Source organism: Sinohyriopsis cumingii, chromosome 11, assembly GCF_028554795.1.
Source record: "Sinohyriopsis cumingii isolate HCF-2022 chromosome 11, ASM2855479v2, whole genome shotgun sequence".
Lineage (NCBI taxonomy): Eukaryota > Metazoa > Mollusca > Bivalvia > Unionida > Unionidae > Sinohyriopsis > Sinohyriopsis cumingii.
This window is the reverse complement of record NC_142971.1, coordinates 82,555,911-82,571,386: the sequence shown is the minus strand read 5'-3', so window position 1 is coordinate 82,571,386 and position 15,476 is coordinate 82,555,911. Positions and strand designations below refer to the sequence as shown.

The 15,476-nt window shown below is 34.5% G+C and overlaps 1 protein-coding gene across 1 annotated transcript; it reads left to right on the top strand.

Annotated features, from left to right (window-relative positions):
• Positions 1-286: 286 nt before the first annotated feature.
• On the top strand, positions 287-15,156 carry LOC149788857 (uncharacterized). The gene is made up of 4 exons (XM_089973555.1): positions 287-923; positions 2,191-8,155; positions 8,240-8,413; positions 10,055-15,156. The coding sequence occupies exons 1-2, from the start codon at positions 287-289 to the stop codon at positions 2,265-2,267; spliced, it is 714 nt and encodes a 237-aa protein (XP_089829681.1). The 3' UTR covers positions 2,268-8,155; positions 8,240-8,413; positions 10,055-15,156.
• The last annotated feature ends 320 nt before the right edge of the window (positions 15,157-15,476 follow it).

Here is a 15,476-nt window from a genome sequence, read left to right as displayed (position 1 = left end):
GCATAATAGAAGAACTGTATTAAGTTATAGCCAATATGCATGAATCAATACTTATATAATATTTATAGAAACTTGGCACTCTGAATGTAATATACCATGCAAATAGAAAAGGTACTGTCAGATAGTTGTAGCTACAGTATGTCTCTCTCCAAGCCCCAGTAAATTAGAGACAAACAAATCATTATTTAGATTCTAGGATTTAGTAACAAAATATAAGTGTTTGTGCTGTGACTTCTACTTGAATTGCAACTTCTGTTTGGATTGTTTTCCATCTTCCAATATTTTAATGTCTGCCTCTTTTCTACAGGTCAGAAATCAAGGTCAAGACAATTCTGATGCACCTATTACCCAGGAGCACATCAACCATGCACGTCTCTGTAATGCACTGACAACTGTTTGTGCTAATGCTGTGAGAGAAATCCTCCTCACCAATTTCCCGACGCCACACACAGACATCTACCAGGCAATCCTGGCCAACAAAGCCAACTTAAAGAGACTGAACAAAGATCAATATCAAATTGTCTTCCCAGATCCACAGGGTCTTTCCACTGGAAAGGTAGAAGAATTTTATATTTCCTTATTATATACAATCATAAGAAATGTCAGTTCAGTTCCTGCTCCATCAAACGGCTGGGGAAACCCCCCAGACGATAACCCAAGCGATACAAATCTTGGTGCAAGCGTGGAGAGGGTTCGCTCATACCGGAATAGCATCAGTGGTCATTCTGTGGATGGAAAGATCAGCCAGCAAGAGTTTGAAGATTACTGGGCCAAGATAGATGAGGTCCTTGGTGAGATTGAAATTGTCATTGGTAACCATGGCTATTTGGAAGATTTAGAGAAACGTAAGAATCAGACTATTACACCACATGAAGCCCGTGAGCTACAAAAGACATTTCAGGAGTACAAAAAACACACAGAAGGTAAATCAATCCTGATCTCATTCTTTTCTGATCTCATTCTTTCTAGAGCCATAATATTGAAGCACACGAATAACCATATTGTTTCACCAGTTTTCTTCTATCAGCTATTAATCATTTATGAACAGGAAGCAATAACAATTATTTGAAAATGACACTGGTGTATAAGTGCCTCAGTAGCATGAAATCCCAGCTCTGAAAATAGTACAAAAAAAACCAGCATTGATTCTAATGTACCTAATTCCATTCCTTACTCTTTTTATAATTGATCAAATTTTAAAGTCATTAAGGGATATAATAACATTATTCATAAGTCATTGCTGTAGTTTTGGAGAGAAAACGTAATATTACACTTAATATTTTTTAGTAAGAACAAATTAGAGGACAGATAAGTAATTTGCTCAGATAAATAATATATCACATCTCTCATGCCCAATTCTATGAGATGATCAAAGTCTGTAAGAAAAAGACAATAATTTGGGGAGCCAAGTCATTTGCTGATATTGACACCTGGTGATGACAGATATTTACCTAGTTTGTTGGCAACCTTTTGAAAAGTGAATACTAGTTGGGCTGACAAGATTGAATGTCATAGAGAAAAATGGATAGCAATCTATGAGAATTGTATATATAGTCTTGAATCAGAGAGAAAAATAATTGGTAGTTGGCTACGAGTTATATATATTTATATACCACATACATTGTGGAGGAAGAATATAATTTTCACAACTGACTTTTATACTCATGCATTTGTATTGACAGGCTACATCCACATATCCGACAGATAACACTTGCACAATATTAATCAATTGAAGATTCTAATGTCATAATCTTCAAATATAAGAATGCAGCCACTATTAAAAAATATGGGCTATTGGTTGAAATCCATTTTCTACCAATTCCGTGGTGTCCTCTACCACTGCCCTGGTGTATATGTAGCAAAGGCACTTTATTGACAGTCACTTGGCACTAGTTGGTGTTCTTTGTGGTGTAAAACAAATCAGTTAATGAAACATGTTAGATACATGAATTCAGTCAGATAGTAACATTAATGTTTGCCGGCAATAATCCAGCCTTTTTATCTTTGACATCAATTCTGTCATCACCATTTTGATATCCATCCCATTCAGGTACATATCCATAACGATTTTCGAATCAATCCCATTCCGATATATATTCATAACCATATAGGTGTCCATCCCATTCAGGTATGTCTCCATAACCATTTTTGCTTTGCTTCAGAAATGATGTAAGCTTTATTCTTTTCCAGCTGCAGCCTCTGATATTCAGTCAACACTGGAGATAGCTCTGTCAGAAGTTAAGAAACTCCGAGGTAATCTTGACTGACAGAAGTGTTGGTAGTCAATAAACTCCGAGGTAATCAAAACAGACATAAGTGTTTGTAGTCAAGAAACATGATAGTGACATGACATTATGTGTACCTAATACATCATTTTGTTAAATATATTGATACAACTAACTACCAGTGGACATCAAACAACACGTGTGCAATATATGTAATTTTGTTAAATACGTTGACTCAACTAACTACAAGTGGACCTCAAGCAATAGGTGTATGTGTTAAATTATTTTATGAAATATTTTAATTCGGTTAGTTGTGAAATCATACACTTCTTAAAAGCTCTTTTTGCTGCCTGTACCCAAGGGTGAAACAATACATCTGTGATACCACTTTTAAGTACTTTTGGATGCCTCTGCTTTGAGGTGAAAATATACACTGCATAAGCAATTATGGATTCCTTTATGACATTGTTAAACTACGCTTGGATGCCTCCATCAGATTCTCATACAACCACATTTTGGATATATGTGCATCTTCTATATGAAAGCATGTTTCGATGCCAACAATAAACCAGTCATTTTGAAATATTGTCGTAGAGCCAACTGTGGAAAAATCGTTGAGAAACTACAGACATTGAGGTAAATGACCATTTCATCACATCATGTGATTATTATTTCAAACACACATGTAATCATTTATTTAAAAAATCTGGATCATAAATATTTAAATAAATGGATGACATGGATTTTAATAAGCATTTTCACAAGTTTGGATGATTACAATTATTACTAAGAAGGCTTTGATTAGTCGGATGTAGGGTCCAATATTGATGTCACAGTCAGTGCTGGTGTTTGGTAATTTATCAAATTTGACTTGTTAGACGGATAAAATGTCTAATATTGATGTAGTCAGTGCTGGTATCTTGTAATTTATCAAATTTTACTGATTTAATTTAACTGATGTAGACAAAGAATCAATATATTTAGAGACTGGTAAAAGTCAGCTGGTTGCTCAAGCGGCTTCACTGACTTCATGGTGAAACATTTTTTAACATTTTAATTTGGATATAAAATTCTAAATTAAAACATAGTTATTCTTAATCTGATCTTGGTAACCAGGGTTCTGATTATAACACAATGCACTGTGTGGCTTTGGTAAATGTATATTGACAGCCTACACTGTAACAGACTGATGAGGTAAAGGGTTAAACAGTATGATAAATACATTGATACAACTTTTAGTGGACATCTACTTTATCCAAGGAGGTACAGGAGGTTTCGTTTTACTTTTAGATCCTAATATATTTGTAAACAAGGAGGTAGAGGAGGTTACATTTTGCCTTTAGATCTTGATATATTTGTAACCAAGGAGGTATAAGGAGCTCCAAAGCATACTAATATCCTGATATGGATGTAGCCAGGTGTGCCAGGGATACATCACACCTAAAGACTCTGACATCTGTGTAGCCAAGAGTGTATAGGGGATACATTACACCTAAAGACTCTGATATATGTATAGCCAAGAGTGTATAAGGGATACATCACACCTAAAGACCCTGACATCTGTGTAGCAAAGAGTGTATATGGGATACATTACACCTAAAGACTCTGACATCTGTATAGGCAAGAGTTTATAAGGGATACATGACACCTAAACACTCTGACATATGTGTAGCCAGGAGTGTATAAGGGATACATCACACCTAAAGACTCTGACATCTGTGTAGCCAGGAGTGTATAGAGGATACATCACACCTAATGACTCTGACATCTCTGTAGCCAAGAGTGTATAAGGGATACATCAGAAATAAAGACTCTGACATCTGTGTAGCAAAGAGTGTATAGGGGATACATCACACCTAAATACTCTGACTTCTTTGTAGCCATGAGTCTATAGAGGATACATCATACCTAAAGACGGTGACATATTTGTAGTCAAGAGTGTATAAGGGATACATCACACCTAAAGACTCTGACATCTGTGTAGCCAAGAGTGTATAGGGGATACATCACACCTAAAGATTCAATATAGCCATATGGGTATAGGCGCAAACGGGATACAATTACATCTAAAGACCCTGACACATGTGTGTAGCCCAGAGTGAATAGAGGATACATCACACCTAAAGACTCAGACGTGTGTGTATAGGGGATACACCACACCTAAAGATTCTGACTTCTGTATAACCAATGGGATACAAGGGAATGCCATCACACATAACAAATTCTTTGTTGATATGTGACTTTATTATTTCAGGATAGAAGGTATTGATGAGAACAGTTGATAACAGTAAAACACGCCTTCATACATTTGGGACCAAAAAAGCCTTTAAGGTATGTAAGTCCAAACTTTCTATGGGTTTGCTCACCATGTTATGAATTTTTTGGTTGATTGGAAAGAGCATCTGAACAAGATTTGGAATCCCCAGACTTCAGCTCTTTCTTCCTGTTCAGGTAAGCATTAACACTACAATCCATGGTATATTTGTGTATTGTCATGTAAAGGGTGCACTCCTCTTTCCTCCTGTTCATTTAGTCCTTGACACTACAATCCAGTTATTATTTCTGAATTATGATGCAAAACCTCATTTTGGTAGCACAATTTGGTTAATACTGATGATTTTTCATTCAAGTTACATTGAAAACCTCAAAATTTAGCTTATAGTGAAAGATGATAAAGTTAGAATGCTTTATATTGCTATCTCTGGAATGATTTCTAGATTGATTTCGATGATAGATGATTAAGTCATTGTTATATCATGCAGTTACACCCAATGAAATTAAGTCCTTGTTATACGATGTAGTTAAACCCACGGAAATTAAGTCCTTGTTATATCACGCAGTTACACCCACGGAAATTAAGTCCCTGTTATATCACGCAGTTACACCCACGGAAATTAAGTCCTTGTTATATAATGCAGTTACACTCAAGGAAATTAAGTCCTTGTTATCTCATGCAGTTACACACAAGGAAATTAAGTCCTTGTTATCTCATGCAGTTACACACAAGGAAATTAAGTCCTTGTTATATCATGCAGTTACACACAAGGAAATTAAGTCGTTGCTGTATTACACAATTTCACACAAGTAAGTCCTTGCTATATTATGCAATTACACACAAGGTAAGTAAAAAATCCTTACTGTCTTTTTTACGCAAATGTCAGATAGTATTAATCCCATTTGATAACAAATCAGTAAAATATCCTTTGCAGTGATGAATGAATTTAATTAAAAATTAATTTAATTGCCCAGACTAGGACTAAACTTTAAAAAAAGTTTTAAACAAATAAAAAGTTTGGGATAAGTGAGTTGAAAAGAAAGTTTGAACATAAAAATAAAGAAAAAGTGTTTTGAAAAATGCTGATGCCAGTGCAAGTTACAAACATGGGACCTGTTGTTTGGTAGTCAGATTGTCTGTCCAAGGACATGAGTGAAAAAGTTCAAACATAAACAGAAAAATAAAACAAAAAATAAAAACATTCAGATGAGTGGATTTAACAAATTTGAACATAGAAACAAAAACCGTAATGAACAGTTTCAAAGTCGTGACTTCTTGCTTGGCACGTGGGACACAAATAAACAAATGATGAAAGGCAAATGTGGTATTTGTATATATGATTGTGCTATAACATTTGGTAGGTAATTGTGATAAAACATGTATTCCATAGCTAATCAAGATGTAACATGTATTTCATATCTAATTTTAATATCACATGTATTTCATAAGTAATTAACATACAGTAAATATTTCATAGGTAATTGGTATATAACTTTTATTTCAAAGGTACCATATTTTCATGTCTATATGCTGTTGGTTATATGGTATATAATATTCACACCCCTCACCACCCACGTGGGTTATCTTGGTGGATGGGCTACATCATTTCTTTTTCACACCGTCAGTACTTTATTAAATACTAGTGCCTAATATTTTTCATTATTGTTATACTAGTTTCCAGCCTATCGGAATTTTAGCAGAAATATTTTGAAAGAAGCTTACTGTTTATTTACAGAGTTCATAGTCACGACTAGAATTGCTGTCAATTCCATCAAATCTCTCATTATTGAAAATTTATGTGACTGTTGCTAGACTTGTTTCAGTAATCTCCTTGTCTCCTGCTTCATTGTTATCTTCATCGTCACCATCAACATTAGACTGCAGGGGCCCCGAGTGGCCGAGTGGTCTAAAGCGCTCTTCGTTACGGATCACTGCCATCTCACCTCTGTCTGCGGCGGTTCGAGTCTAAGATTCAGCCAATGTGGGTATGTGAGAAAGCTTGCCAGTAGCTTCTCGTGGGTAGGTGGTTCTTTCTGGGGTTTTCCCGGGTTCTTCCTCCACCATTAATACTGGCCGCCATGTATAGCCTATCGTGTGCTGAAAAATGGCGTTAAGCCCCACAACAACCACAATTAGACTGCAACTGATATAGTTGTCTATTTTGCGGAATTATTCCATCCTTGATTAATTCTTTGCAAAGGGTTGCCGACAATTTTTACTCCAAGCAGTTACAACCCATTTGCACACTTATATGTACATTCATTTTGATGGAGCTCTTAGCGCACTTGGTTGGTTCCTGTTTGACTATGTTTGACTTTTGCAATGTATAATTGTTGGCGACTTATATTAAATATTATTTACACGTTTATTGAATGTCTGCCCTGTATGGGCATGAGCATGTTTCATATGTGGGTGAGGTATATTCAAGAAAATATACAATTTGGGATATATTATGTATTTTTTCTCGTACTATGAATAAGGCTTTGATGGTAAGTATCCCCCTAGAAACTAAGGTTTGTACTATTCCATTAGAAAAGGAAAGTAATACTTATTTTAAGAGCTATTCTCAGTTTTAGATCTTAAACATTTCGAAAATCATTGATACAAATTTTATGTCAGTTTACAACAGGCTTATCTCAACATTTTGAAAAGAATTAAGACTTCAAGTATACTTGACACATTAAGATAAGTAGATCAGGACAGCTTATTTTTATGTTTGCATGACACTAGTATAACCTTTATATACTTGTCATAGTAGGACTCGTAGATGAGGACAGCTTATTTTTATGTTTGTATGACACCAGTATAACTTTTATGATATTGTCACATTAGGACTCGTAGATCAGGATAGTTTATTATTTTTCTTGTTTAATACTAGTATGCCTGTCTAAACCTGGCAAATTATGGTTCATACATCAGGACAGCTTATGGAATGGTATCTTGTCTGCATGATTATTCTGTTTGTATAATACCATGATGTCGGTCTATACCTGACACGTTATAGCTAATTCTACTCTATTTGTCATGACTCAGGAGTGCTTATGGGACGGCGTATTGTCCTTCATCTGTCCATCTATTAGCACAAGTTTCTTGCTACTTTTCCAAACTTTCTTGGAGGATTGCCATGAAACTGTATACACATTTATTCCATGGTGTAGCTGGTCCTAAATGAATAAGCAGCTGCTCTCACATCCAGTATATCCACCATGATGGCCACCTTGAAAATTCTTGTTATAACTGCTGGATGAAAAGTGTTTAAATCTGAATTCCAATATGACCACCAATCAGCTATATTGAAAATATTGTTGTTACTTCTGCAGAATGGAAAATATTGTCACAGATGTTAGGAAGTATGTGCTATTTTATAAAATTGTAATAATAATTGTATAATTATCCATCGGCTTCTTAACATGATCTAGTAAATTTGTAATTTCAAGTACCTCTGACCTCAGGACAGTAATATTTTTATTTAATGGAGATCTTTAAGTATGTAGTGACTGTGTTAACAGCTGTTTGCTGATCTTCAGATTTTGCTGATATTTATACTTTTAGGAAAATAGTCTTGCGATGTCATTCTGACCAGTCATTGCTTGTCCAGCATGCTGAACATTTCGGATTGTGACTGATACTCTACAGCCAGTGACATCAACTGAAGGTAATCATACATTTTATTTAGCATTACTCGACTTCGAATAAGTCAGTAGCAAATACTTGTAAGTTGTTATCGATGTTCTTTTAGGGTTCAGCACCATGTCTCAGCGCAAGATAGGCAATACTTGATGGCCAGGATGTTTTGTGGTGGAAGTAACATGGTAGACCCCAGAAAGAATATGCAACCCACAGGAAGCTACTAGCATGATTGCTCAAACATTCACAAGGGCCAAGCACGAGACTGGAAACCACAAAAACAATGGTGAGATGTTAGTGATCGCTAAATGAGAGAGAGCGTTTTTGACCATGAGGCCTCACAGGGGACACATTTTAAGTCATATCCAGGGTCACTGAAGAGCAAACCTATATCAGTGAGCAGCATTTGAAATGCAATAACTGACATACTGCTTGAGAATACAATATTAAAAGTCCAAAACCTACTAATACTTGTTTAAAAGAAGGCCATCATCTACAAATGAACGGGCAACATTTTTATATTTTAAAATGTGTAATTGGATGAATTTTATGTGTGGAACAGGTCATGTGATATAGCATCAGCCATAATGGCTGCAGATATATTGTGCAGTAGTGTTATTTAAATGCCGCTTTGAGTGGGAAATTACATGTGATACATATATTTCTTTGTGTGAGAAATTCATATGAAGTAAGATGCTAAACGATTTTATCAGAATTTAATATGCAAGACCAAACTTGATGACACTGCAGTTGCTACCCACATGAACGATAATCACAACATAACCTGAACAAGTGCATAAAACCATGGTAAGTCACATTCTCAAACTTTGCTAAACTTTCGAATGCACGTTTTCAGATGTATATGAATACTAACATTACCAAAATATTTAATTTATAACATTGAAAAACCACCTACCCTATCTATCATATCCAAGCGTGAGAGATCCCAGATCTGTAACATTAATATATTAACAGGGTATTTAACCTGAACACTTCTCATGATGTCTAGATGGTCCTAAATGGAAATGATTATGCTGAGACATCCAATATGGCTGCTACATTGCAACCTTGAAAATTTTGTTATTTCTCCTTTGTGGATTATCTTATCAGCATGGCATTTCAGAAAAGTACTTTATATGATGTCTAGTTGATCCTAAATGGAAATGATTATGCTGAGATATCCAATATGATTGCCACTTTGAAAATATTGTATTTCTCCTTTGTGGATTATTTTATCAGCATGGGATTTCAGAAAAGTACTTTATATGATGTCTAGATGGTCTGAAATGAAAATGGTTGAGATCTGACATCCAATATGGCCACCACATCACCCATCTTGAACATCTTGTTATTCCTACTCCTTCTGAATGGAAAGTCATATCAGCATAGGTTTTTCATCAGAAGACTTCTAATGGTGTCGAATTTCGTAGCATATGACATCCAGTGCGACGGCCGTGGCAACCATCTTGAAAATCGTGCTATTCCTACCAAAAGGAAAGTCATGTCAACATGTCATTTCCATCATAATAACAATCGTGTCTAGTTGGTCCTAAATGAAGTAGTGCTGAACTATGGATGTCACAATAAACATAGTTAAAATTTCCTGATCTTGTAAACAAAGGGTTCTCACCAAAATTCTTCTAATGGTAGCTAGGTTGTCCTACATGAATACAGTGTTTGATGTTATATCTAATGTGTATGCAACAGTAGATAATTTAACATTTATATTGCTCAAGAATATTTAAGTTGGTTTCAACACTCAGTAGTTAAGAGAGAAATTCTCTTGAATTCCTGGAAATTTATTTTAGGTCGGTAGAGTATAATTTTCTTTGAGGGACTTGTGTTTTTCAGCATTATTGAATACATGAAATATTGTTTGACTTACATTTAAATATAGCTTTAAACTTGATAAAAATATCCATTTCAGATAAGATGTCAATTATGCAGTTTCATACACGGAATCTGTAAAGGAAGGAACTTTACCATGGCATGGTTGTCAATTCAGCCAAAGAAGAAACTTGAACATGAAATGATTATCAGTTCTGTCAAGGAAGGAAGAATGCATTGGCAGCTCTCCTTGAGTTATTTTCACCATGTATGCTGTGTACTGTGACAATTAAGAATTCTCAGCAAACAGAATTGTGGCTGTTGTGTCCTACTTTTAAGGTTGATAAAATGATGAAACAGAGCTGGGGTTGCTGTATCTTATTTCTTAGTTTTATAAAGTGATATAACTAAATGGGGACTGTTGTATCTTATTTTTTAGTTTTATAAAGTGACACAATTCAATGGGGACTGTTGTATCTTATTTTTAAGTTGGATTAAGTGATGTTAAAATTAGTCACATTTATTGCAATTAAAAACAAAGTTTTATTTATTTTCATGATTTCACTTTGAGACAGATGAATCACTAAGCTTTTACCACTTAAATAACCAGCTGTCATGTGCTTTACTTCTTACATATAATTTGTGTGCATTTATGTTTCGATATATGATTGTGTGTGTATGTTGATATGAAATAATTTACTTTATATAGAAGTGTGCATGCATAAAATGTCATTTGTTGTACTTTTGATATAAATTTTGTGCTCATTTGTATGCCATGTGTTCATTTGTTCTTGTAGAAATGTTTGCACATTTTTATGTCATGTGTTTTAATTTTAAATAGAATTTAGTATGCATTCTGATGACGTGAGCTTGTGTGATTTTTCAAAAGAAATTTTGATGAAGACAAATTTAACTACAGGTCTGTTGCTCAATGGTAAGAACCTCCCATGCCTATTTCACACTTGTAAAATGCCCCTTGGTGAAGTATAATAATCTCTTCTAAAAAGATTATTCTGCAGCAAATCTCCCATTGCTGTGAACTCCGTTAAGCCGTAATTTATTGTATGTTCTTACATATGTGTGCGGGTTGATTGAAAAGTCCTGAAAGAAGTGCACCCACGTCATAAAAATGTGCTGTATATATTTGAAAACATCCAAATTTAGGACATTGATGGCATAACAGGCTTAGTCACATGACCGAGTCCATTTTTAAACTAGAGACTGATTATACAGTTTATACAAGTTAGGAAACTCTTTTACACACACAGTATTGACTTGGATGATGCTCAAGGACACAAAGCACTTCAGACCTGCCAACCAATTAATGTTCTCAACTCATAACAAACTCGGCCTACCCAAGTTGGCCATAACATACTCGGTCCATATAATATACTTGGCACATTGTATACTCAGCCTTTTGGTCCACAATTTGTATAAGAGTAACTTTGATGTAACGTTCTTTGTTCAATTGTCATTTCATTTTTTATTATTTGTACATTTCTTTTAACAGTCATTTATTTCGCAGTATAGCGGAACAAATCATAAATCCTAGTCTAATTAAATAATATACTGCATAATCAGCATTTTGAAAATGCCCTTTTCTGCCATTGTTAATAGTTAATTGAGTTAAATGTACCACGTATCTACTCCACTACTTATGATTGTAAACATGTATTGACATGTGTACTCTAGTTATAGTGCACTTCTATCTGTAGAATATAAATTTTATATCAGCAGTATATATTTCCCAGCATTCATGGTTTAAAACATTTCTTCCTTGTAAGGCAGCTATGCTAATCGAGTTGAATAGATATTATCTTTTTAACAAAATAAGCACAGTGACAAATAAAACATTTCAAATTGTTATGCATGTAATTTTTAGCATCAAATTTGTACCTCTGCCTTTCTTTGCCGTGCCTAATTCATTCATAAAATATTGTAAATGTTTGATATCCTCTGTGCTTGGCCAAATTTAATGCTTGTAACATTCCATAGGAAGAACGTCAAATCAGTAGGGAGATATCTTGGATGGGCTACTAATATTATTGTAAACACTCGAGTAATTTTCTCTTTGCAATGTTTGTTTTCCTCCACCATTAATACTGGCTGCCATGTATAGACTATTGTGTGCTGAAAAATGGCATTAAACCCCACAACAACAACAAATATTTTTTTTGTAAATCTTTATGATGACCCTCACGCATTTGTAAGCACTCCTCGAGAATCATCTACCGTGAAAATTAATGATTCATATTATACTTAAAGCCCTATAGCAAGTAGTTTTAGTAAACCCTATTCACAACTTGCATTCAGAATAATGGAGAAGTCTATCGATTTGGATTAAAAACTCAAGGTATCTTACTAAAAGAAGAAAGGTAGTTTCTGAACAATAACATTAGTTTTATGTCATATACTTGGACCAAGTTTTATGGATAGGTTTCATTTGGGGTAAGGAAGAAGCTTGTCAATTTGGAGCAGAAGGAAACTAGTCAAAGTTAGTGACTAAAATAAAACGGTTTCTGCACTATGACATTATTTCAACATCACAGACCTGGACCCAGTGTAGTGTGAAGTGGACACATGTGTTTTGAAAGAAACTTATTTATATTTGGGTCAGAAGTTTAAAGGTTTAGATTACTGACTGAATGACTATGAAGTAATGCATGAAATTTGGAGGTCAAAATGTTAATAGGCCAAGTCTTTGTGGATCAAAAGGTCAGTGGGCAGAGTCATTATGGATCAAAATGTCAACGGGCAGAGTCATAATGGATCAAATTGTCCATGGGCTGAGTCATTATGAATCAAAAGGTCAACGGGTCAAGTTGTTGTGGATTAAAGAAAAATGGGTTTTGCAGATTAACTTCTGCACTTTATAATAAGAAAGAGACCTGCAAATTCTGAGGCTTAGAGGTCAGAGGTCATTAATAAGTATGATAAAAAAATAAGTGTTTATACACAATAACTTTAGTACAGAACTGCATACCTTGACCATAGATCTTGGTCATTGATAGACATTGGTCAGTAATATCAAGAGTCAACCATATTGCCAACATAGAGGACTTTGACAAACTGGGCAGGTATATAATGTGTTGGACATGCTACAAATGTTTCGTTGTGCAGAAATTATTCACTCTTTACTTTTGACAAATAGGATCTGTTTTCCTTTGCCAAAATTGATTGTGCTAGATTTTTTATTTGCGTTTTTAATGTTTAAGCATCATCTAATATACAGTAGTTTTGCTTTTTACTTCACCTGTGAAATAAGCAATCAAACTTTATATCGCCGTATATTTTCCTTTTTTAAACCAGTTTCATGTACACATGTTACTGTTAAGCATAACATACTGACCTGCAAAGATATATCCATAACATTGACTTAATTTGTATGTGTGTAAAGATGTACAGAATGCGTAACATACATTTAATTTGCATATTTGACTATAAATGTTAGTCTCAGACAACTGTGTATATTTGTAATGATATACCAATTTCACAATATACCTTTATTGTAAAGGTTGACACAGTGACCTCTTATATTATGTTTCCTTTGATCAGTAAAGATAAACCTTGACCTAGTGACCTATATACATATTTATTAGATTGGAAGTCATTATTGTGAAATAAGTACAATTTTGCCCTGGATAACCGTACTTATATATGTAAGATATTGTTTCATTAATCAAAGGTAAATCTTGACTTAGTAACCGCTTTGTACTGACAATGTGTTTTTATTCTGATTGTAGCCATCTAGATTGTGTATAGGTTGTCATGAACCTTAGAAATGACATTGTTTTCATTCCAGGCAGCTTGCAGTTAGTTTAACTGTCACAGTATATTTCATATGTATTGTTTACTTTCCAGGCAGCCTGTAATTAGTTTAGTTGTCATAGTATATTTCATATGTATTGTTTACTTTCCAGGCAGCCTGTAATTAGTTTAGCTGTCATATAACTTTAACATGCATTGCTTATTTTCCAAGCAGCATGCAGTTAGTTTAGTTTTCATAGTATATTTCAAATGTATTTATATACTTTCAAGGTAATCAGCAGTGTCTTTAACATGTATTGTTTAATTTCCAGGTAGACTGCAGTTCTTTTGGCTTCCACAGTATATTTGACGTGTATTATTTTCTCTACAGGTAGACTGCAATTATCGTGTCTTGTGTAGTACCTTTAGCATGTACTATTTACAATACAGGTAGCCAGCATTTACCTTGGCTGTCAGAGTATCAATGACATCAGTTGTTTACTTTGCAGGTAGCCTGTAGTTACATTGCCTGCCATATTGTCTTATGTACGGATTCATTTCATTACATGTAGAACGCAGTTAACATGACTGCCATAGTGTATTTAACATAACATATTTAAGTTAGCCTTAAGTTACCATAGTAATATTTGAATGTTTTGTTTAGTTTATAGATAGTCTGCAATAACCTGGGCTACCATAGTGAGTTTAACATGTATTATTTAGATGCCAGGTAGTCTGCAATAACCTGGGCTACCATAGTGAGTTTAACATGTATTATTTAGATGCCAGGCAGCCAAGGCTTACCTTGGTTGCCTTAACATTTTTAGGATTTATTTGTTACTTTCCAGGTAGCCTGGAGTTACCATGACTGCCATAGTATCTTTAGCAGGCTCTCTATCTTTCTTGGCTGCCATAGTGGCTATGATTGGTATTATTCATGTTCCAAGTAGTCAGCAGTTGCCTTGGCTGCCTGGTATCTTTGGTGTTTGTTGCTTATTTTCTGGTAGCCAGTACCTCTGTTTCCTGTCATGGTATCTTTGTTATGTGTTGTTTAGTTTCTAGGTAGCCTGCAGTTACCAAGGCAGCGATAGTGAGTTTTTCTTAAAACTTTCTTGCATTTGTTGAGTTCGTTTTATGTATAATATTATTACTTATATATCATTGATTTAGTTAATTTTAATTTTCTGTAAAACATTATTACTTCTGTAGCATTAATTTAGTTTTAAAGTAGTTAGTATATCTGAGAATGCATTTTATTTGTATGTTTTTGGACCAGTGTGTATTTTCATCATAAGCTTTTGTTTTACAATTGAAACAAATGCTGACATTTTCCCAATGAAACATCATGACCCAAGTTGACCTATTTTGTGTCAATGAAAGAGTATGGCCCAAGTTTGAGTCAGCAGTGATAATGTACTTCATGAGATATAACAATAAAAAGTTGAGTTAAGATAATAGACGTTTTTTATTCTCATTTCTATGACTCGTCACTAAGCATTTTCTAGCTGAAGCATGGTACATTGCCCCATGCACCACTAACAGGACCCAAACACCTCATGCAAAAAAGTATTCCCATCTCAAATTACCAAACAGGCATACCTAAAAATATTCAGAGAACTTCTTATATTAAGAAATTAGCTACCATAAACCCTCGTGAATAATGAATACGGCACCTAGTGACGTCATCTCAGAGAAACTGTCTAATTACTCAGTTAGAATGTTTGTTTTGAACATAGACTTGTCATAATAAACAAAACTGACTAAACTCGAACAAA

Excerpts from the sequence above, each read along its gene's own strand:
- LOC149788857 (XM_089973555.1), top strand. The coding sequence starts at position 287 with ATGTCTGCCTCTTTTCTACAGGTCAGAAATCAAGGTCAAGACAATTCT. Across the intron at positions 924-2,190 it reads GTACAAAAAACACACAGAAG|CTGCAGCCTCTGATATTCAG; the intron begins GTAAATCAATCC and ends ATTCTTTTCCAG.